The sequence below is a fragment of the Nyctibius grandis genome, chromosome 28 (assembly GCF_013368605.1).
Source record: "Nyctibius grandis isolate bNycGra1 chromosome 28, bNycGra1.pri, whole genome shotgun sequence".
Lineage (NCBI taxonomy): Eukaryota > Metazoa > Chordata > Aves > Nyctibiiformes > Nyctibiidae > Nyctibius > Nyctibius grandis.
Window position 1 is genome coordinate 442,722 of NC_090685.1, and position 23,966 is coordinate 466,687.

The 23,966-nt window shown below is 61.3% G+C and overlaps 1 protein-coding gene across 2 annotated transcripts in view; it reads left to right on the forward strand.

Annotated features, from left to right (window-relative positions):
- Positions 1 to 281: 281 nt before the first annotated feature.
- Positions 282 to 23,966, forward strand: part of DLGAP4 (DLG associated protein 4) — a 72,003-nt gene continuing 48,318 nt past the window's right edge. The window contains exons 1-6 of one of the 2 annotated variants that reach the window (XM_068419555.1): positions 282 to 1,247; positions 2,582 to 2,752; positions 8,198 to 8,415; positions 11,790 to 11,904; positions 14,824 to 14,874; positions 16,050 to 16,296. In XM_068419555.1, the coding sequence (XP_068275656.1) occupies positions 297 to 1,247; positions 2,582 to 2,752; positions 8,198 to 8,415; positions 11,790 to 11,904; positions 14,824 to 14,874; positions 16,050 to 16,296 (1,753 nt within the window). In that variant the 5' untranslated portion in view covers positions 282 to 296. The remainder of the gene's footprint in view (positions 1,248 to 2,581; positions 2,753 to 8,197; positions 8,416 to 11,789; positions 11,905 to 14,823; positions 14,875 to 16,049; positions 16,297 to 23,966) is intronic. The other variant, XM_068419554.1, reaches the window with a different exon arrangement.

Genomic DNA, 23,966 nt, shown 5'->3' on the forward strand with positions numbered 1-23,966 from the left:
GTTCTGTCCAGCCCCTCGTCTCATGCCCCTGCTCCTCCCCTCCTGCCATGTCATCTCTCTCCCATCCTGCTTCTCTCCTTTGTCCCTTAACCTTGGGGGCATTTGCTTTTAGAGCTGGGACAGCCCTCGCAAGGACGCCCCAGCGAGGAGCGGGCTGCAGAAGAGGTTCTCAGCAGGCTCTGAGCATTTCTCCTCTTCCTCCAGGTGCAGGGAAGTCTGGAGTGAAGCAGGGTCGGCGCTCCTGCAAGGGCTCTGCCCCACCATCCCTGAGCGATGCTCTAGGAAACACTGGGACCATGAAGGGCTTAGGAGATAACAGAAGCCGCCACCTCTCCGATAACCTGGACTCCCCTCAAGACTCTCTTTATGCCCCCCAGGACAGGAACCCTTATCTCCTCAGCCCCACTGACTCCTTCACCATGGACCCCCGGTTCCCAGCCCAGAATACGCTCCACGGCGACTGTCTCCTTCCACTCAACAACCAGATCTCCAACAGCAGCACTTTCCCCCGCATCCATTACAACTCCCACTTCGAGGTCCCAGATGACAACCCTTTTCCAAGCCATGCCCAAGCCACTAAAATCAACCGCCTGCCTGCAAACCTCCTTGACCAGTTTGAGAAGCAGCTGCCCATCCACAGAGACGGCTTCAGCACCCTCCAGTTTCAGAGGAGTGATGCGAAGCACCGGAGTGAGAGCCCTGGGCGCATCCGGCACCTTGTGCACTCTGTCCAGAAGCTATTCGCCAAGTCCCAGTCTCTGGAGGGCCCCACCAAAGGCAACGTGAACGGCAAGAAGGGGGCCGATGACCCCAAGCAAAACCGGAGGAGCAAGAGCAAAGACCGAGCGAAGACCTCCGAGCCCAAGCGCAGGACCAGATCCAACATATCAGGCTGGTGGAGCTCAGATGACAACTTGGACAGCGAAACCTGCAGCTACCGCAACCCCATGGGCCTCATGACCCTGGGCCGGCAGCCAGACCACAGCCAGCCGAAGTACTTCATGCACGCTTACAACACCATCAGCGAGCACATGCTGAAATCCTCCAAGAGCAATAACGACCTCAAGGTCACCCCTTGCACCAATATCCCCATCAACAATGACTCCAACTACATTAAGAGGGGCTCGTGGTCCACGCTGACCCTCAGCCATGCCCGGGAAGTGTGCCAGAAGGCCTCCGCCACGATCGACAAAGCCTTGCTGAAGTCCAAGTCCTGCCATCAAGACTTGGCCTACCACTACCTGCAGGTGGGTGCAGCGGGGGGGTTATGGCTTGCCCCACGCAGGGAGATTGCAGGAAGAGGGGGGACACCCTCTCAGTAGGTGCCCTATTGCCCGGTAGACCTTATCAAACAGCTCCAGATGGTTCAGCTGCCACCTCAAGTCATATTGCCAGGAGAGGGCTGGGGGGTTAAATTCACCGAAGCCCCGGGGACAGACTGCCAAACCTCCTGTGGGTGGGTTCAGCTCCCCCAGCTGCAGCACTGCCCCAGGACCCCCCAGCCCCTGTGCTGGACCATGGCAGCGTGAGGAGGAGGTGATGTCCCCACACCGCAGCCTCGGCACCCTCTGCTGTGAACCCCGTTTGCTGCGGGACCCCAGCACGCCCCCACTGCCCGCCCAGACCCTGCAGATGCTGTGGTGGGGTGGACTTTTGGGCTCCCGGGCACGTAGCTGCCCACATGTAGCTTTTCCCACTCGGTGCCCGGGCAGCTGGGCATGCCGAGAGGTTGCAGCTCGTACTCCACCCGGACACAGCTCCCGGCCAATAATAACTGATGCTTAACCCCTTATATCCATGCATCGCAAGGATGTGCCGGCGTGCCCAGTAAGCCCCGCTCTACAGAGCTTCCCTGGAGCGCTGGTAGGACCCGCAGCTCTGCGGGGCATGGCTGCCTTTGGTGCTCACCCCGCGGGGCAGGGCTGTGGGGCCGGAGGGCAGCGCCAGCCGCCCCGCTTGCATGGCAGAAGCCTGCATGGCTAATGCTGGTTTGAACCCCCCCATCACCAAGATCGCCAGGTCACAGTGGCGGTTTCCAAAAGCAGCGCTTGAAGAACATAAACCCAGTTGTGCCCTAGAGAGAGGAATGAAGATAAATAAGCCAGGCCTGGATGGGGGGAGGAGGGGACTCGTCTGTGTATGTAAATCTCAAGCATCCTTTTTAATGTAAAGGTGCCATGGGCTCCCCTGGCCGTGGCCAGCGGGCTTAGAGGCTTTAAAGAGCGATGAATTATTGAAGCACATTCTGCTCCCAACACCTTGCTGCCCACGGCTGCAAATCAAATTTCAGAGGGACTTATTGCATCAGGAACATCATCAGAAAAATCACGTTCTCGGCCTGGTTTCTTTTTCTTTGCCCCCCTCCTTTCAGTTAGGCGTTAGGCGGTTAAAACGCTGCAGACAAAATACCTGCCGGCACTGGCACCCCTCCGGGTGCGCAGCGAAGCCCAGCGCAGGCAGCCTGGGCACCGAATGTGACCCCACAGCCCCTCACCTCCCGGCGCTTGGCCACGGCCGGGGGTACGAGGCTGCCCTGCTCGTCATTCCCCCCCCCGTGTAATGAGCCTCCGTTTCTCGACAGCCCGACGGAGGGCTGTGGGCACAGCTGGGTGGCGTGAGCCCGGCCAGCAGCTGGGCAGCCCCACCGCTCGGCTGGGACGACACGGGTGCCACCCCGCCACAGCCGAGCGAGCCCCCGCGGAGGTGGGACCAGCCCCTCAGCCCCGGGCCGACCGACGCAGGCAGCGGCCAGGTAGGGATCGTGTTTTGAGGCGAAGCTTTTGCCCAGCTCCCTCCCACCCTGACTGTCCCGGGACCATCGGACGGGGTCAGCAGCCTGCACCACCAGCCGTGGAGCGGGAGCAGCCAGGGCAGGGAGCAGCTGGCAGCCGCTGTCGGCATGGCTGGAGGGGCTCTGGGGGACACCGCGGTGTGACCAGCATCCTGAGTGCCCGGGGCAGCCCCCGCAGCCAGCAGCATCTCACCAGCAAAGCTGACACCCCAGGCACCCAGTCCAGAAAACACGGTGTTCGGTGCCCCCGCAAGCCGGCCGGTCACGGGTGCTTGGGCTGGCCTTGCCCCCAGCCACCAGGTGTGAGCCCCGGAGGGCAGGGCACGGGGTCGGGGCCCTCGGGGTAGGATTGGGCGATCGCATCCAGACCCCTCCTTAGCACAGGAAGGGGACTAAGGCAGCGATGGAGAAGTCACCTCTGGAGCCCGGTGTGTGGGAAACGTCCTTTTGCAAGGCCACACGTCCCCTGCCACCCGCTCCTCCCTGCAGCAGGATGAGCCCCCCCCTGCTTGTGCCATGGCAAGGGACCGCGTGCATCTGTCTGCCCGCAGAGCCCAGTGACTGGGGAGCACAGGGGCCCTGCCCTGCTGCGGACGGGGCTGCTGCAAGGCAGAAATGCCCAGTGGGTCCCAGAGGTGCCCCTCTGACATGAGGGAGGGCAGGAGGAGTGGGATGGGGACAAACAGGACCCCCCAGCCTCCAGGCTAGGGTAAGCCCCGAAGGGTATTTGCCTCCTCTGCCCATTTGCAGGCTTTGGGTAGTCTTGGGGCCCCTTGGCGATTATTGGGGGTCCATGTGATGTTTCCAGGCCCGTCCCCAGACCCAGACATTGGAGCTGAGAGTGGGTGATCACCCAGCTCCAGGTCCAGCCCTGTCCCATCAGGGTGGGGGGTTTCTCGGAGCAGTCCCCAAGGCAATGCAGCACTGTCCTTAGAGCACAGTGCCCAGGGAGGGAGGCCGTGCTCTCCATCCCCGGTTCTCTCCTCCCCATGGGCCCCACATGTGGCTGGCAGTGCAAGGGAAGAGGCTGAGGGGCCAGGACCCCCATGGCCAAGAAGTTCCCTGGAGTGAGAGATGTCCCAGGGAGGGGGTGAAACAGGAGCAAGCAGGGCTGAGGAGCATTTCTGCCCCAGATACAGACTCAGACCCGTGTCCGTGGATACCGAGACCACATCGAAGGGACAGACAGTGTCTGGGCTCCCAGGGGACAGAGTCATACCACAGGCACCAGTAGCCTGATTCATCATCCAGATTAGCCTCCCCAACCCCGCTTACAGTCAGACCGCACTGAAGCTTCCTTAACCCCCAGTAGCCCCAAAAATAGATTCGTAATCCAGAGTGGGTGGCCCATTCAGTGCCAGCCACTGCACAGGTGCTGGCTGCACTCACACCAGCCCCACAGAGCTCCCACAGGCAGGAAACCCAGCCCAGACCCTTCCCAGAAGGTGCCCTGCCAAAAGGACAGGTGGGGCCCGTAGGCAGCCTGGGCTCCAGCTTGCTTTCTTGAGGACACGCCTGAGCCCTCACGTAGCCCTTGGGACACCACGAGGGCCCCAGCCCCGGAGGGAGCAGCGGTGTACCCGCGTTGGGCTCAGTCTCTCTGCGTTGGAGCCTGGCTGCATGGCACGTGCGGCCCTGCACGCGGCGTCCGGCCCTGCGGGGCTCAGCCGGGGCGTTCGTGTGTGGTGCATGTGTGCGTGCGCCTGGGCTGAGCTGCATGGCAGAGCTGGCACGTGTGTGAATGGAAACCCCGTTTGCTCTGCTAGTCTCTCTCCTCCCCAGACCCCACCGGAGCGATGGGAGCAGGGCAGCTCTTTCGCCCCTGCCCAGCACCCAGGATGGGATTTTTCCCCTTCCCCTCTCTCCCCTCTGTCGGTGCTCCAGGTGACTGGGGAATGCCCCAGGCAGAATTAGGGCAGGGGGAAACCTCTGTGTGGCCCCTTCTTTCCCTTTCCCTCCCCGCTCAGCTCATGGCATGGGGAGCAGAAGAGCCAGAAGGCACCGTGCCTTACACCACGCAGTACCGTGGCAGGGTGGTGTCAGTGGGGCCCAGCTCCCAGGGATGGACATGTGCCTGGGTCCCACATGCCTGCACCACAGGGCACCACACGGACCAAGACAGGCAGGAAAGAGGATTTGCATCCTGCAGCCTGGCAGAGCATCTCTGCTGTCCACTCCTCCCCTCCTGTGCAGCCACTGGGCAGGGCGGATCCCCGAGCCCCCTCTGCCAGCAGCCGTCTACAAGGGCTCTCGACCTGCGTGTCCTCTTGCTCCCACCAACCGAACCACCGTGGGCAGAACAAAGCCTACATCTGGGAGAGCAGCACAAAGAGCAGCCAGGCTCCCACAGCCTGTGAGGAGCCTCCTGAGCTCCTCTGTGCCAGGCCTAGGTGCCACACAAGGCAGCCCTCATTTCCACTTTGTCCTTTCTGTAGCACACGGGCTGTGTTCAGACCCCAGGATACCAGCTGCTGGGAAAGTTGCTGCCATCGACGTGCTGCCCTGGCCACCGTTGAGGTCTGTCCCTTGATGACAGGAGGTGCTCTGGGATCTTCACACCCATTGCAGAGCTTCAGGCTGTAGGGCAGGCTCCTCATCCTCAGGTGCCTGAAGGTGCAGAGAAGCACCCCAGAGGATCCTGACCAGCACCTCAAGTATCTGCATGGCTTTTGAAGATCCCCAAGGGCCCCTACTTGTCTTGTCAGGTGCGGCACCTTTGAAACACTTGTCCTGTGCCCTGTCCCACGGGAGCAAGAGCTGTGGGAGTCCCTGTGGAGTCTGTGTGCAGACAGAGACAGGACACGCTCCAAACTGGGGCACCAGATTCAAAGGGTGTCCTGCCAAGCATCTGCCCTCCCCTTGATGCTGCTAAACTGGAATGTGGAGCACCTTGAGAACAGCTTTGTTTCTCGCTGCCTTGCCAAGGCACAAAGTAGAGGAGAGGCAAGGGAAAGGAGAAACAAGGCAGCTCAGGAGCCGCGGGCTGTCGCAATGCGGCGGGGAAGCTGGTGGAGGCTGTCCCTGGGAGAGGGACAGGGTCCGTATGGGGTAGGCAGTGCTGTGGGATGCTTGGCTCACGCTGCTGTAGACAAGCTGCACCAACAAAGACATACTGAAAACACTGTCTTTGTGTTGCTTTGCCTGGAGCCATGAGTGCCCAACGGCAGGAGGTCGCTGCACAAGCCCAGGCAGAACTGAGCAGCCCACAGACCCTGCCCTCCAGGAGCAGCAGCAGAGCGGCCGCAAGAGCCTGGGGTCTTAATGTCCCTGCTGAGCCCAGCACCTCCCACTGCCCCACAAAACACAGCATTTGCCTCTGTGTGGGGGATGGCTGTGTTCCCCTGGCCCTGCCTGGCTGCTGGCAAGCTCCCACCTCCTCAGCCAGGGGCTGCAGACTCCAGCCCTGCCCGCCCCCTTGCCCAGCCCCTCGCTGGCCCAGGACCCTCGCAGGCTCTCTGCTCTTGCTGTTGCAGGAACCTGCCGGATAGCACCCAGTAGCTCCTGAGGTGGGCAGCCTTGCGAGCAGCCAGCCCAGAAGCCATTGCCCAGCACAAAGCTTGCAGGAGGCAGAGTGGAAAGAGCTGGGAAAACCCGCAGCAGCAGCGGGGCCAGGGGGGCCTGGCCAGGTTTATGTCTCACGTGTGAGACTCGCTCCACATCGATCACCCACCAGGATCTCGCACACAGGCAACACAATGCCTGTGGGTTTCTGTTCCGTGTCCCCCGATAATACGGGTCCTGGCTCATGGGCCCACGTCAGGGCAGGAGCCCCATCGCCGGAGCAGTCCCACGGGCTGTTTGGGTTCTGCTCTGCACGGCGCTGGGGTCACCCCTTGCCCTCTCCCGAACACACACAGCAAGTAACAGGCTGGCGGGGCAGGGGCTGAACCCTGCCTGCTCTGGGCAGAAGAACGACCTCGGAGTGAGCCCAGCTGTTGCGCGTGCATTGAGCCTGCATCTGGCACACCCCGGGCCCTCTCAGGAGAGTGAGAAGCCACTACCCGCAGATCTGAAGTTCATCTGAAGATGTTGCACCCCAGCAGCAGCAGACAGCACCCTCAAGCCTGCTCTGGCTCCCACAGAACATGCCTGCTGTGAGCAAGGAGGGGAACAGAGGCCGCGCAGTGCTTAATGGCTCTGGCTCATCACAGCTGGCTGCAGCACAGCTCTGCTTCCCCAAAGCACTATACAAACACTGGCTGATTAATCCCACAGCCCCCCGGGGAGCTGGGCAAACCCAACAGCTCCATCCAGCAGAGTCAACGTGGGCACTCTCGGCAGCACGAGCTACGCTCAGCACGAGACCCTTCGCTGCTCCCCGCGGCACTCCCCCACCAGCCTGCTTCCCAGAGCAGCCGGGGGGCCTCGGGCTGCCCCAGCGCCTGCATGGTTTGCGCATTCCTCACACCTTCCCTTGCTTCCCCTTGACCATGTCTCCTCAGCTCAAAGGCAGGTCACAGGCCAGCTACAAACCAAGTTAGTCACGAAACCAAGCTGCTCCTGGTAACTCAGGTTGCCCCATCTTTCTCCTGGCCTGTCCCGCACCACATGTGGCTCTTGTCCTGATCAGTCCTGGGCTGACATCTGGCTCTGCTGCTGGCCGAGAACCTTGACTGTGCCTCCCATCACCTACACAACCCCTTCGCAGGCAATGGTGATGGTTACTTCAGTTGCTCAGTGCTTCAGGACTCGAGTGGAAACATCAGCTCACCCATCTCTAATGAGGGAGACCATGTCTGCCTTAACCACAGAGCTGTTGCCTCAGTGAAGGTAGAAGTGCTTTTCTTGCACAAGGTACTACTCATCTCTGTGTAGAGAGGCCAGCACAAGGTCTATGTGCCCGAGCTGCTCTAGAGGGACTTCTGAGGGCCTGACGACTTCAGAAATGAATTTCAGCCACTAAGAGTCGCATTCAACTCAGAAGCCTTAAAGGGTGTTGGCCCTCGTGAAGGTCTGGGCTCTGGTCCACAGATCCTGGTCTACAACAGCTCTTGATTGCCTTGGCCTGAACAGTGTGTGCACTCGATGTTAAATGAGCGCGGGCTTTGCGTTGAACAAGTGTGTGCCGCTCCTGTCCCAATGCCCAGCACAAAGCTGGTGAGACTTCCCTCCCCGTTATGTCTGGTATTGTGCAGCTTGTATCACCTGTGTGAGCATGGCCCAGCGTGAAGGTGGTCTGCAGCGGTGGTGGGGTGAGTGGCTGTGGGTAGATGTGCTAAAACAGAGGCAATCAAAGGCTGCCTGGCATGAACTGGTAAGGGAGGGTCGGAAAGTAATTGCATTGCCCATTCCCACTACGCTCCAGCTGAGGGTCCAACAGTTGTCCTTGCCACCAGGTCTCCATGATCCTGCTGGTCCCAGAGGTGCCATCCATCACATCTGCTCATGCTCCCCTTACTCTTGCAGGTGCCTCAGGGAGAGTGGAACAACACACTGTCTCGGGACAAAGACAGCGAGATCCCGTGCCGGCGCATGCGGAGCGGGAGTTACATCAAAGCCATGGGGGATGATGATAGCGAAGACTCAGAAGTCAGCCCCAAACCATCCCCGAAAACTGCAGCTCGGAGGCAGAGTTACCTCAAGGCCACCCAACAGTCCCTGAGTGAGCAGAGCACCACCCAAAGGTAATGCTGGAGCTCCTCCAGGAGCTCTGCACAGGTCTCCAGGGGTCACCCCAGAAGCAGTCCTTGGGGTCTAACCAGCAGCATGGAGACCTCAGGTGGGGATCAGAGCCCAGCGGGGCCCCTGCACACCAGCTCAGACTGCCCACAGGGCAGGCAGATGAGACGAGCAGGACAGGAGAAGATATGGCAGAGGAATGGAGAGAGCTTCCTGTTCTGGTGACTCCAAATAGCCCCGGTGTTAGGTGCCTGCTCCAGGTCCCTGCCCCAGGTCCCTGCCCCCTCAGTGATGGGGTGGGCGCTCCTTTGATGGAGCTGTGTGGATTTCCTCTCTGAGCATCTGCTCCTCCGAGGCAGTGCAGAGATCCCAACCCCGTTATGCTGTTTAGACACGGAAGATGCTCAGCCAGCATGGCTGAGGACACTTGGCGTGCAGCCCATGGGCTGCTGGGACCGTGCCATCTGCTTTGCTCCACGGGTGTCCCAGGGACTCTGGGACCAGCCGGAAAGTGCCCCGTTGGCACACTAGGCTGGGGAATATCCTGAGGCCAGGAGAGATGTGCTAAGAGGTCTGGGACCAGGTGTTGAGGAAGGAAAACCCACAGCAGCTCAAGCCAGAGAGACAGCAGAGCAAGGGGAGCACAGCAAAAGCTCACTGGGCAGGAGGCTGGTCCTTGCAGGACTGGGTCTGTGTGGACCACCTGAGTGGAGGTGGTGCTGTGCAGTGTCCTCACCAGCTGCTCTGCTTACCGGGACCAGGCACCCAGGGGCTGTAACGGGCTGTCAGCGGCTCCGGAGGATGTGAGCAGCACAGGGGGGCAGGAGGAGGGAGGAGTCGCCAGGATGAACCGCTGATGTTCAGCAGACAGAGCCAGAAGGAAGTGAGGTGCAGCAGGCACTGTGGAGACCCCTCATGGTGGCTTCAGATTGCAGACCAGATGCTGCTTTCCACTGAGAGACTGTCACAAAATGAACTGTGAGGAGCCCTGGAAATGCCTGCTCTGAATCCATCCCTGTTCCCTGCCTTCACATCCACTCCAGGAGGAGCAGAGTTGGGTCCAGGGGTCTCTGATGCAAAATACTCATGTTCAGAGACTGAGGTTCTTCCTGCCTTGGGCTCATGGTCCATTCAGGTCATGTCCATCAGGGTGTGACCTCACCTGGGCTGCTGGGGTCCAGCGGAGCCCACGGGCAGGCAGCTTTGAGGAAGGGGCTAAGTCAGGGCAGGGTGTCTGAGCAGAGCTGGCCGAGCCGTGGATGCAGCTACATGGGCGAGGAGGGGTCCTGGCAGCCTTGCTGCCAGTGCTTGGTCCCAGCAGGAGACGTGCTGGAGGGAAGGATCCTGCCCGGGGAGGAGGGGACTCGGCAGCTCTTGGCACTGCGCTCCAGTGAGGGCCATGGCATCCTGGTCTGCCCGTTCCCCCTGCCTCAGGCTGGCCAGGGCTTGTCCCAGGCACAGGACAGGCCCCAGCACCCACCGAGCCAGCGCTGGAGCATGAACACGGCTGCGATCTGCCGACCACCCCCTCGCCTCCCCTGACCCAGGAGCTTCTGGGTGCTGTGGCTGCTTTGGTTGCTGCGGGGCCTCCCTGGGGTCCCCCGACAGCCTGGCACACCCTTGGGACAGCAGTGGGGGCACCGTGCCCTGGGACAGCCCCATGCCACACTCACCAAGGTCCTCGGTCTCCTTGTCTGGATTTGTGGGGCCATCTCTGGGCTCCACCAGCCAAGGGGCACCAGACCTGTGGTCTGGGACAGGAGGGACCGCAGGGAGAAGGACAGCTGCAGCCTTAGCCAGGAGGAGGCACAGAGGATGAGACACGATCTGTCCCTGTGAGAGGGTCTCTGCCCTTCCAGAGTCTGTTGCTGCTTTGTGACTCAGTTTCCCCATGGGCAGGCTGGGAGGGTGGGTCGGGGTGAAGCCCGATGTGGTGGGCACAGGGAGGCTGGCAGGGACACTGCCTGCCTCAGGACACAACCGACTCTCATCGCAGCACACAGTGAGCTCACGGGCAAAACCCTCTCAGGCTGAGGGAAACAAGGCAATAAATGGATAGCCCAGGGCTTGGGGCACCACTTTGCCCTTGGCCACTCAGCAGTGGGTCCCCTGGGGCTGGCTGTCTCCTCCATCACCCCTGGCAGAAGAGACTGCTCCCCATGCTCATCACACTCCAGGATGGAGACTCAGGAGGTGCCACGGTCCTTCCTGGAGGTCCACACGCTGCACAGGGCTCCTGCCCAGCTGGGACGCACCCTGCCCTCAGCTTCGCTGTCCCCCAGGCTGGTGAAGGACAGACCTCAGCACCCACGGCCCCGCCGTGCGCGGGGGGAGCGGCACCCTGAGGGTCCTCTGCAGGGACCATGGGCAATTCAAGAGGGAGAGTCCCCACAGCTCACCGGGCTGGCGTGGCTAACCCTGTCCTCCACCACGCCCCACCTGGTCTGTGACGAGGACTCCTTCACGCAGGGTCTCATGGTGGAACAGAAGAACAGGGGAGCCCCATCCTTCCTGCATCCCTCCTCTTCCTCCCATGTCCCTCCCATCCTTCCACATCCCTCCCAGCCCCTGCGTGCCTGGGTCTCACCAGGGACCGTAGCCGTGGTCTTGGCTGGGTCGGGCTCAGTGACCTGCTCTTCTCCTGCTGCAGAGCCTGCTGCTGACCCCAGGGCATGGGGACAGTGCTTCGCCCAGAGCCTGAAGCAAAAGCTGCTCTGGAAATACCAACCCCCCTGGCTCCTGCAGCACTGTCATTCAGGCTTGGCTCTCCTGGAACATCTTCCAGATAATCTTTTGGGTTCCTCTACACAAATTAAAAAAAAAAAAAAGTCCTGCAGATGTTTCCAATTGTAAAGTCCACAAAATACCATTTAAAGTAATTTCTCACTCCACCTCTCACCCCCTTCCCACCAGTCCAGGCAGGGAAGAGCCAACTTCCCTGACCCCGGCCTGGGTGAGAGGCTGTCTGTCACCAGCACTGTGACTCTGGGGACTGGCACGGACCCCATGTGCTCCCTGGGGTTCAGCTGGACTAACCTGGCATCTGCAGTGCATTCCCAGCGGCAGCAGGACCCGAGGTGTTGCCCCCCCTCCTTCCCCTGCACCCCACAAACCTTCCCCCATGTGCCAGACTCGATAGCTCAAGGCAGGGGCTGGCAAGGTGAGAACGTGCTCCCTCCTGCTCCAGGAGCTGCTCCAGGAGCTGCACCAGGGGCCAAGCGGTGGGCTCGGTGCCGGGCGCTGTGCCCGTGCTGCCACGCGGGCTGTGCCTGGCGGAGGGTGCGTGGGCAGGGCTGGCCCGGCTCTCCTGGCAGGGTGGCAGCCCCAGCGCTGCCCCCGCCCTGGGGACACCCCTCACTCCCTCTCTCTCTGCTGGCAGGAGCCTGGACCGCCTGGACTCTGTCGAGATCCTCCTACCTCCAAAGTTCCCAACCTGGGAGGAAGAATACAACCAGATCTCCGACAGCGTCAACGAGTCCAGCTGCATCAGCCAGGTGAGACGCTGGAGCGCAGAGCCCCGCTGCCCCGGCACACCCTGGGGAGGAAGGGGCCGGCTGAGGGGAGAGGGGAGCATCTTTTTCCCCCTCCAAAATAAGGCACTGGCTGCGCTCCGGGAGCTGCACACGCTGTTCTCCGGCAGCTTTACCAAAGCATAAAGGCCAGCTCCTGAATTCTGATTCATATTAGCCTCCCCTCGCCTGGCTTTCCTCCTCTCGGCACTGCTGGGGCAGCTGAAGTCACTGCCATGGCCACAGGTATGGTAGCTCGGAACGATGCTCCACAGCGATGGGTGAAGCTCAGGGCTGCTCTGAGCGCGGGGTCCCACCGTGCCACCACCCCAAAGCCACCTGCAAGGCTGCTCCCCCCTGCTGCAAGCTCCTCGCGCCCACGGGGTGGGTACAGAGCTGGGGCCCGTGTGAAAGGTGGCATCCAGCCTGCCACCCTGCCGCAGGTCACGGGGGACAGTAACCCTGCTTAGCCCTGAGGACCTCGTCCCTCGTGCAGCAGACTGGACGCAGGAACAAGGTGCCTGTAATCTGGGAGAGGGTCCTGCCAGCTAGCAGGGGATGTCTCCCTTGGGTGTTCCTGGTCCCCATGGGAAGGACAAAGCCAAAGATGCCAGTGAGGTGCTGATGGTGGTGGCGAACCCCTTGCCACAGGGTGGGCTCATGCCCTGACCCCCACCTCTGGGATGCAGTTGGTACAAACTGGGTTTAACTCCGTGTCCCACACCATGCCTCCCCTTGGGATTACTCTGGAGCAGCTCGGGGCTTGGGTGGCTATAAGCCAGCTGCCTCACAGGCCAGGAAATGACCCATGCCAGGATAAGGCCTTTGCAGAGGTCCCGTGTGCTCATCTCGGCCCCATGGGGCCCATCCTTTCGGTCTGCAGGTGGAGGTCCCTGGGGCAGCAATGGTTCCACGAGCTTTGCCCAGCTGTTTCGCTGCCACCCTGGGCCTCTGTCGCGTCCCGTCTCTGTTCATGCGTGTCTGCGTGGGAACACGTGCACACACGTGCCCCTTCCGTGCTGCTCTGCTCTGTCTGTGCGCAACGGCCGAGGGGGGCAGTGCAAGGCAGGGTTACAGCAGCGGGCTGAGCATCCAAACCAGAGCGTGGAGGAGCTCGAGGCATGCCAGCGTTCCCCTCCAGCAGTGCAGGGCTCCGAGCCCTCCTCCGGCCCAGCCTGGCTTCCCCAGCCCCACGGCTGGTTTCTCCTGCTCTCACAGCGGCTGGAGCCCTTGGTGAGAGCTTTGAGGAGGGCACAGGGCATCGCTCACAGGAGTACGTGTTCCTTGTGGTGAGTCTCGTTCCTCGTACATCCACAGCAGTGTGCTGGGGGTCCCGTTGCACAGAGGAGGGTCAGGACCGTCGCATTCCCGTCCTCTGCATGCAAATCCGTGCCTGAAGCCAGGTTTCTGCATGAAGATAGTGGGTGGGCCGAGTCTGTGCTCTCTCCCTGTGTAAAGCTGCCATGTAGCAGCTGAGCACAGCAGCCCATGACGACATCAGAAGGGTCTTGGAGCTGGAGAGTCTGAGCAGCCCACGATGTGCCAGGAGCTGCCCCGGCCAACGCCCCAGGCCCAGGCTGGTGGCACTGTGACACTGGGGGCACACCAGCTGGCACAGCACCTGCTCGTCACATGCGCTCTGCCCGCTTTCCCCCAAATCAGAGGGTTCCGTTGCAGCATGGTTGGGATTTAGAGGCCTCCCACGAAGTGCACATCTCTTGATCCAGGACGGAGCTGGTACAGCCATCAGCGTGTGCTGGTCAGATCCTCGGGCAGGTCTGACCTGCCCTCTCACCCGGTGCCAGAGGCAGTTCGTCCCCTGCCCTCCCTTCTGTGTGACCTCCAACACCTTCCTTGTGTGTCCAGCAAGACCCTGGTGTCCTCCCACACAGAAGCATCCCCAGCTCTGAAAGCCAAGTCCACTCTGCTTGGTTTTGTCCCGACTGACATCCACCCTGCAAACCTCTGGAAGCCCAGGGCTCACCGGGTGTGCGTGTCAGCATCCTCCTGTCACACGAAGGGGACCAGCGGCCAGAGAGAGCCAGCTGGTGACCCCCAGCACTGCCTATCCACACTCGGAGCTGTGCCCTGTGTAGGACAGACCCAGCCCCAGAGCCAACCCCCTTCCCGTGGGTACATTTTGAACCCAGATTCTTCCCAAGATGGGTCATCTCAGGCAGCTCGTGCAGGGCAGAGCTCATAGGGTGGGTGTGCTCTGCAGACCAGGGATGGAGAGGAGAAGGCTTTCCTCCCAGAGACAGCGCAGTGTCCGTCGGGCATCTGTCCTTATGCCAAGTGTGTGCCGTGGCTTTGCTATGGAGAGAAGGCAGTATCGCTTCCATGTGGCTTCTTCCTGGTGTGGGGACAAGGGAGATAGCAACGAGGTGGCCAGCCCAACCCCATCAGGGTGAAGGCAGTTTCACTGATGTGGAGCCCTCAGACTGCCCATCCAGCCTGGCTCTGCGGGCTGTGGGGGCCCACCGCTGCTCCTGGCCACCCTGCGAGGTGCTGGCCAACACTGGGGCTTCGCAGAGGCGCTGACTGGGACCCCCACCAGCCCTTGTCCTGCAGCCACAGGCAACCCATGTGTGCCAAGAAGTGTCCCAGCAGTGTGTGTCCAGTGCATATATGGTGCATACAGCAGGCTGATGCATCGGCAGCTTCTCTCTGTCTGAGGCGTCCCGTGGAGCTTTGCCCTGCCGTGTTTGTGCCACTGCCTGAGGGGCCCGTGCGGCATCTTGCTTGGCATCTGATGAGCTCTGAAGTTTGTACTGAACTGTCAGCAGCAGTGGCCCCGGGGGACGGGCCATCCGCTCCCCTTGTCCTCGGTCCCTGTGCAATGGCTGTCTGTGTGAGAGGCTCCCCCGTTCTTGGCCTTTAACCTTCTCCAACTCTTTCTTCCAGATCTTTGGACCCCCCTCACTTATCCCTCAGATATTTACCCATGGAGAGCAGGTACCGTCCCGCTGGCGTTTCCCTCTTCCTTCTTCACGGAGCTTTCTCGGGTCAGCCTGGACACGCGCGGCAGGGTGCGAGGCAGGCTGTGGGGCCAGCCCAGGGCCAGCTGCAGGAGGAGGAGGAGGAGGCAGTGCGCCCAAGCCGGGCACGGCAGGGCAGCTGGAGAGCTTGGTTCCCCTGGCCCCGGCGTGGGGTTAGGGACCATCAGTTTTAGGGGCAAAGCAGATGAACCTTTTGAGCCAAACCTTGTGGAGCTCAGATGCCAGTGCTGGGCAGAAATACTGTCCTTGAGGCCAGAGGAACGGCCAGGAGAGATGGAAGTGGGCAACAGGGCCAATCTCAGCAGCTCTCATCCGTATTTCAGAACACTCTGCTTCAGGCTGGCTCTGGTTTAACCCGGGTGAGCCTCTCCTGAGTCCACATTTGACCAGCTGCTGCTACCGGAGAGCAGGGCAGGGCTGGGGGCGTGGGTGGGAGGGAGGTGGGGGCAGCAGGAGAAGCAGGGAGCGAAGCTGCCCCTGCTCGGCTCACACCTCGCCATGGCCAGCTGCTGAGCCCTCTCCTGGTCCCCCCGCCGCAGACGGGGCTAGGGTGGGTGCCACCCAGGTGGGTGTCACCCCAGTGGTGCCACTCAGAACCAGCCCAGGCAGCCCGTCCCTGGTCAAGCGTGGAGGCTGTCCCCTGGCCCACACCTTCCCACCTTCTCTCTCCACGCTGCACCCCACTCTAGGGCCAGGCCATCTCCCTACACCGAGGAGCAGGCCTGTGGCTGGGGCTGGGGTCTCCCAGCTGTGCTGGTGGGGCAGGGGGACGGGCCAGAGGCTGGACAGGGGGGTGAGCCTCACGCGCTCTCAGCCTTTCCATCGGAGACTGGGGGGTGTTTCACAGGCACTGTGGTGGGGAGTCTCTCCTGCTCCACAAGCAGGGACCCTCTGGCCTCCAAGGAGGGTCCCCTCTTCCCTCTCTCTCAGCAGAGAGCCCAGGCATCCTGCACTGACCCCACAGCGCTAACTCCTGCACTGACCCCACAGCACTGACCGTCTCGGTCTCTCTACCGTCAGCAGGACACGTGGGACCGGCAGCAGGGTGGCTGCAGGGAGAGGGGCAGGAGGGGCAGGGACGGGGCTGCCTGCGGGCAGGGGGTGACCGGCTCTGCCCCTCTCCCCGTGCAGGCGCCGGAGCCGGAGCTGGGGGAGCCGTACGAGGCCGCCTGCGACTCTACTTACAGCGAGGCCGAGTCGGCCGCCGCGGAGGTGCTGGACCTGCCTCTGCCCAGCTGCTTCCGCTCCCGGAGCCACAGCTACCTCCGAGCCATCCAGGCGGGCTGCTCGCAGGAGGAGGACACCAGTTCCGTGCGCTCCATCTCCCCGCCGCCCACGGGCAGCCTCAGCGGCAGCAGGACCCTGCCCACCAACAGCAGTGAGTGCCGGCCGCGTGCGGGGGGACGGGGCGCGAGGCCGGCGGGGACACGGGGACCGCTGCCGGGGAGCTGCTGAGCACACAGGGGGCTCGGGTACCTGTACCTCCAGCCACGGCTGCCCGAGGCTTTCGAGGGGTGACGGGGGCTCGCTGTGTGCCGGAGGGGGAGGCCAGCGGCCAGGCACACTGCGGGGACGGCTGGGGCTGGGTCCTGGCTGCAGGCTCTGGGTGCAGGGCTCCGGCCAGCACTGCTGATGCTGCTGCCAGAGGTCCGGGAGAGCTCGAAGCCTTCATTCAGCCCAGCCAAACCCAGGCCTGGGAGCTGCGGCCGGGGGCACCCCGCAGGATGCCTGCCTTGCCCAGGAGCACCGGCTGCCCGCTCTGTGAAGCCCTGCAGGGCTGCAGGGCAGCAGGAACATGCACACAGGCAAGTGGCCCTGCTGCCCTACACTGTCGATAGCTTCCATCTTCCTCCTCCTCCTCTCCACCCTGCATCTCTTATTACCCCAATCCAGGCTACAGTTGACAGGTTTGACCTCTCTGAAACTCTCAGGGACTCTGCGCCCGTTTCCCCGGGGTCTGAGTGTATCCTCCCTGCAGCCCCTTCAGCCAGAGGCAGAAACGGAGGCTGATGGGAGGAGGGAGGGCAGAAGGCATCTGCCTCTGTCCCTCAGTGACGGAGGGGTGACAAGGCTTTGGCGGTCACCGTGGACTTCTTTGCAGGTTCCTGCACGGGGCAGGACTCCTGGAAACAGTTCTGGGGGATTGGATCTGGGGGACAAGGCAAATGGTGCAAATTTGCCCCCTCCAGATCCACAGGGTTTGTGATTTTGCCCAGCAGAGCCACAGACAGGTCCGACCCTGGCAACAGCGGCGTGCCGGGCGCGGGGCTCACCAGCGTGGCTCCTGTGCCGTCCGGGTGACAGCGGCGTGCCGGGCGTGGGGCTCACCAGCGTGGCTCCTGTGCCGTCCGGGTGAAAGCCCGGCCCCGTGCAGAGGCCGAGCAGTGCTGCGTTGGGCTCACAGCACTCACACCCCAGTCCCTTCCCCTGCAGGCAGGGCACTGGAGGTAACGGGCAGGCAGTGGCACCCTCGGGCTGCTGCCTGGAGACCAGTCTTTCAAAATCTCCTGGCAGTGAGATGCTGGGAGTTCATCCTTGGGCTGGACAGGCTCCAACTGCTTTCTGTCCCAGAGACAGAATTGCAGCAGCCACGTAGGTGTCTAACACATCGAGTCCTATTTGCCCTTCTCCATCAGGTGTACATGGACTAGAGATGCCAACATCCCTGGTGTGGGGTAAAAACAGGTCTTGCTTGAAGTTTCAAGGCACTAACGAGCCTCCCCAAGCCCCAGAGCCCAGCACCGTGCAGCCTCGGTGCACTGAGTGATCGGCGGCATCACACCCAGCTCCAGACGCCCCGCCTGGCGCTGGACGCGGGCATTATTCACTCCAGGCCCTTCTCTTTTGATTAGTAATTACTGCGCTGGACAAGAGCCCGGCCTCTCCCTCGGGTGTGAGTCAGGATTGACGCCATCCCCCGGAGGAGGGGTGAGGCTGCGGGCAGCCCGGTTCAGCTGGTGTTTCTCACTGGCCGGCCCATCTCTCTCAGGAGGCAGCTCCCAGTGTCGCAGCATCGCAGCAGAGCGGGTCCCTTCGCCAGACGTCTGGCCAGAGCTGGCTCCCCCACATGCCAAGCCCTCACTTCCCCAGTGGCTGGAGCACCCAGCACCCCTGGGGTGGGTCGGGGCTGCCCGTGCTCCCCGGCAGCACCACCGTGCCCACCCGCAGAGCTGCCGGAGGAGGCTCCTGGGAATGCCCCACACATCCAGTGCTCGGGTGGGAAGCGAGGAAGGCGAGTGCTTTGCCCCAGGCTGTAATTCTGCCAGGGTGCTGGGGTCACTGGCTCAAGACAGCAAAGGATGGCAAGGGCTGCTCAGACCTCACCGCGCTGGGAAAGCCCAGGAGGAAAGAGATGTGAGAGCTGGTTTTGTGTCTCATCAGAAAATGAGCCGGTGCTGGCTCCTTGCTGCAGAGACCAGCACCACCCTGGCCCGGGGACGCGTTCGGTGCAGCCAGGCTCCGTCTGAGGCTGCCTTTGCCGAAGCACGACCTGCAGCGGTGGCTTCGCTGCCCAATGGTCCCCGGCTCTCCTGGAAAACAAGCGCGAGGGCTGTGGGTGGCAGGAGGAGCATTGCTCTGGAGATGCTGCTTCTGCAAATGGCTCCTGACGGCCTGGGCAGAGCCGGCAGGTTCGGCCGTGCGGAGCTGCAGCGTGGGGAGCAGCTCTGCTCTCGCTGCAGCATTTCAGCCGGTGCCGGGCCCTCCTGGGACGCCGGGGGTGGGAGCAGGCTCCGGAGGGTTGGCAGGCTCTTGCCAGACGAGAAACCTGTTACCTTTCCGTGCTGCTTCAAGTCACTTCATCCGCATCGCTTTGGCATCATTTTCTTCAAGGTAGCCTGTGTCCCTCTCGGCCCCTGGACAGCCCCCGTGCTCCAGGTGAGGCTCAGCCTCAGGGGTCCCGTCCCGGGAACTGGTTAGCAAGGGTGATGCCTTGGTGTTCCCAGACATGGCGGTGCCTGGACATCGTGCCAGGCAGACACCGGGGTGGACAGGAGGAGGTCAGCATCTCACCAGGGTTGTACGGTGCTGCCGGTGGCATGGAGGCAGACAGCGAGCCCCGTCACCCAGAGGATGCCGGGGTCAGGCCCAGCAGGGCAGGCTGCTCTTGGCATGAGCTCTGGCACCAGACTACAGAGCTATGGGGGGGTTTCAGATCAGCCTCAGCGTATCTGCCGTGGGCAAAGCTGCTGGAGCGCAGGAGTGGGCTATTGGTGGGAGCCGCATCACAGCCCTGTCCCAGCAGTAGCAGAGGGGGGTGTCGGAAGGGGAGCACTGGCAGCCTTCGTGCCCAGCTCCAGGCCTCCCCACCCAGAGATGTGCCCGTGCCCTCGCATCTCCCCGGCAGTGGTCTGCGTGTCCAGGATCATCACACTCAAAGTCCACAGGATGAGGCAGGGACTGAAGAGATCCCCTGGGAGGGATGGGTGCTTGCTCAGCCCTGTCCCTCCTTACCACCGTCTTTGCTCTGCTTCGGTCCCACGCCCTTCCCACCCTGGCTCACCCCAGCCCCCAGAAGCCCAGCCCTGCTCCTGGCTGGCAGCACGGCCCGTGCTGAGCTCCTGACACCGGGAAGCGGCAGCAGGCAAAGCACAGAAGGGGGCTTTCAAAACGGCTGGTTGCCACCTCTCTCTGACGTGACCCAGAAGAGATCTGCTGATTTCCAGAACATCCTCCATCCCTTTGCGTTGGCTGCTGGGGCTCGGGGAGGGAAACATTTTTGATGCAGGGGGTGGGGAGCAGAGAGGAGCATCTGTGCTTGTGCGTGTGCAAGATGGGGAAGGCAGGAGGTGTATCTGGAGGGCAGTCACACCTTTAATCAGCCACACGGGCTCAGTTCCCCCTGCAAATGTGCATCATTGATGCTTTAATTGGTTGGTGTTGTACAAAAGGGGCCTCCTGAGCAGCAGATGGGCACCTCTCAGCTTGACGGCATCAGTCTGGACCAATAGTGCACCATCGTCTGCAGGTCTAATGGTCACTCACGGCCTCTGCTCCACGCAGGGCTCTAGGGTGAATAAACTGAGACCCCTTGCCCATTGCCTTCCCACGGACACCCTCCTGCACCAGCATCCATGCACCAGCCCAGAGGAACTGTTCCCATCATATGCCCGGTCCTTGAGAGGGGGATTGGATTTCTTCTCTGTAGGGACACATCCTGAGGAGGCACCAGCAGCAGCAATGCTGTGGCTGACACAGGCCTCTCATTCTTTGAGGACAGCATGGGGCTTGAATCGTAAAGCAAAGGGATTCAGCCACCAGCTGAGGGCACGAGGAGATGCAACGAGCTCCATTTCACAGAGGGCTGCCAGCCTTGGGGTCTGTGCGGGTAGCACGGCCCGGTGGGAGAGCCTTGACTGCTGTCACACCTCTAACAAGCCAGTTCCTCCCACAAGCACCTGTGTCACTGGCACATTACAAGGCAATTAGCTCCCATTTGACAGCCACCGAGACAGATGATGAGCTGCCCTTGATCAGCCTTAAACAAAGCTTTGTGCCTTGCGAAGCCGGAGACTCAAAAGCCCCAGTGAAACCTATTCCTCTAATTGCCAGGCGCTCAGCCGACAGCCACGCCGGCTCCTGAGCATTACAAAGGGCTCCCCAGCCCCAGATCCTTCTGATGAGAGGCAGCAGTGGGAATTGCTTGCTTAATAGACTGCTTGCAATACAGAGCGGAATATTTGATGTCCGGGGGAAGCAGGAAAGCAGAGGTGAGCACAGCACAGCAAAAGGAGGTGAGAATCCCCAGTGCGGAGACCCCAACACAGCCTCCACCCAGTACACCAGTGACCACAGGGAAAGTTCACACCAAGCCAGTTCCTGTTCGAGCTCTTCCAGTCCTCCCTATGCCGTCTGGTAACGTCACCCTTCCTCAGAGCATCCCACCCTGGGATCCAGCAGCCTGGTCCCAGAAAGCCCAGGTGCCCAGCTCCTTATCCTGTGCCCAGGTCTCTTCCAGGAAGGCCAGGGAACACAGCTCTGCCTCCTCCTCCTGGACTGGGCTGTCTCTGTTGACCTACCAACAGTTAAGATGTCCCTGAGAGTGTGAGCTCTGGAGGGCAGCGACCCTCCAGTTCTCCCTTTCTACTGACCCCGTGGTGGCAGCTCTGGCTGCAGGCCCCCAGCCCAGCCCAGCATGGGAACCGCAGCAGCTGGAGCAGAAGGAGCTTGAGAAAGTCTAGCCCTTCAGGCCAGCCCAACCTTGACCCCAACCAGAGCCAGGCACAAGGCTCGTCCTTAAGAGCTGCCAGCACTCCCATAAACAATGGCCAGGGCTGCACACACCTTGTGCCCACCCATACGCCAGAGCTTTGCCAAGCCCAGGCTGGGCATGAGAGCACTACCTGGGAGAGATGCTCCCCAAAGTCATGACAGAACAGCCGCCCTTCTGCCTCCAGCCTGCTTTCTGTCTTCTTTGTATTGCTTTCTTTTCACCACTAAATTAGAAAGGTGGCTCCCAGGACTGTTGCTGTGCTGGGAACCCCACGCTGCCCCGGGAGAAGGCAGATCCCAGCCCAGTCCCCTGGCTCTGATGCTCTTGCAGAAGGATCATGGTTGTGCTTAGCAGAGGAAAGACCAAGTGCCTGCACACCTCTGTGCAGTGTCCTAGCACAAAGCAGTATTGTGCTGACCAAAGCTGGTCACTGTGGGACGAGTTTCCACGGCTTCTGGGAGAGTCACGTAGTGCTGGCTTGTGAGGAATGGCTACAGACACCCTTCCTCCTCCTCCTCCTCTTCCTCCTCCTCCTCTGTGTGCAGTGATTACCTGGTCTCTGGGTAGGAAGGCAAGTTCTGCTCCGCTCCTCTCTCAGCTGTCATCGCCTTCTCTTCTTCATGGGGTGAAGTAGTGGTGTGAATGCAAAGGAAAAACCAAACCAGGCCAGGAGACATTGTTCAGCCCATGCATAAGCGGCCACAGTTGAGGAATAAAGCACCACTGCGGCCCCTTTGCTAATCGTATCAGCCAGAGCTGACCCCGTACAGCCTTTGAGTAGAGAGACTGTTATCATTCCCTTCAGATTTTCTCCTTCTTTTTGACCTAGATTTCACGTTCCAGAAATAGCTTTCTCTGACAAACCAGCAGGAAAGGGATTAGAGAGAGAGAGGGAGACAGAGAGTGTGTGTGTGTTTGTGTGTGTGTGAGCCAGGGAAAGATTTCTGTTGCATGCTCCATCAGTGTTTATAAGGAAAAAAAGGGTGTATATACACGTCCCATGATCTATTCATGTGTCTGTAGGACACACAGACATTTGTGACAGCCCTTTCTCCCCACACTTGCCTGTTCACTTTTTACCTCCAATCTTTTCCTTGTTATTACGGAAACCCCACTGCCAAGCCCTGCGCCCGGACCGCGCTCCCTTTTCCCCAGGAAGCCTGTGCTGGAGCTACAACCCTGCTCTCCAGCTCCACTGCCGAACCCAACATACCTCTGTCCTTCAGCCTCGGCAAAGCCACCCTTGGTGCTCTTTGCTGCCGGGTTTCAGCTCTGCCGCAGGCAGCACCCAGCGCAGCAAGCTCTCTTTCTGCTGCCTGCTGTGCGTGGGTCTCTGGGACCAGGAACGGCTGCAGTGGGTCTGAGCCCCACGGAAATGTCACTTGCGCAGACCCCCAGGAAGGGGGGAGCTGCAGCCCACACATGACGCTGTGCAGACACAAGCAGACACAGGGGAGGTGGAAGCGGCTGCCCATAGACTTAATCCTGGGAAGTGAGCACAGCTCCAAGGTCCTTGCCCAGCCTGCCTGCTCCTCGCAGGGGACAGCTACAAAGGGGTAGAAAGAAAGGCGGCTGCCAGCATTTTCCTTTGGTAGTATGGTCAGAAAGCCAAGTCCTTGTTGCTTGCTTTTATCAGCCTTGATGGCAGGAAAGGGAGTCAGTGGTGCTGTCCTCGTGGTAGGGGAGAACCCAAAGCACCAAGGGGTGCCTTGGCTTGCTCAGAGTCTCTGGGAGAGTGGCAGCAGGGAGCCCATGCTCTGCCCACGAGGCCGTGCTGGTTGGAGAGCAATGTGCTGGGTACGGCAGACACCTAAGGACTCTTCTCAGGCTGAGGGGCCTGGTAACATCCCGGCACGCTGACCTGCCCTGGCACCAGGCAATCGCAGGGGCCACTTTGCATCCCTACTGTTGCGATGCTCAGCACCGCTCTGCATCTCCCTCTGTGGCCACGGGGCTCGTGCCATCGCTGGAGCAGCCCAGCAACCGACAATGGTCTTAGCTAAGACACATACACGTGCCAGGACAGAGGGACTGGATGAGGTTTAGTAAGGCCACACACCCAGGCCTGAGCATTTGCAGGATTTCAGACTGTGCAGGCAAATGAGGATTCCTTTGGGTGTTTCTCTTGTCCTGGGTTGCTTTTCCTCTCCCTCGTGCTTTTCCGTTACTTTTTCCATCTACTGAGCCACAACGTGGGTATTCCGGAGGGCTCAGGAAGAGATCGGCTCAGAGCTGCGCAGAGCCACTCACAGCCCATGCGGACGAGGGGCTCCTGCTCACCACTCCCAAGCCTGGAAAGCAGTTGAACTGAAAACAAGTTTTCTTGTTTCCCTCGGTAGGCAGCGGCGGGGAGAGGCCCTGGGCTTCGGGTCCCAAGTGTCAGGGCTGACTCTCTGGCGAGATCCTCCTTCAGCCCCACTTTGCAGCTCTGTTTCCGAGAGCAGAAGCAGCACATCCACAGCGAGCCCAGCGCTGAACGCCGAGGGCGGCGGTGGCTCAGCCCTGCCTGCCCGAGCTGGCGGCGTGAGCTCAGTGTGGTGTTTCCCCGACGCGCTTTGATCTCTCCTTGCTGCAGACCAGCCCTTCTCCACCGAGCGCCGTGAACCCAGCGAGTCATAAATAGATCAGAGCATCCAAGGAGTGACAGTAACAGCGAGGAGCTGGGGCGGCACATGTGCTCCTGGCAGGAGCCACGCGGCAACACCGCGACCTGCAGAGCCACGAGCCCTGCCCGAGACCAAGCCCACCGCAAGTGTCCACGTCACACTGGGCTTGCGGGCGCCCACTGCCCCTGTCTCGCGCCAGCCCACCGCCCAGCGTGGCTCTGGCCTCAAGGA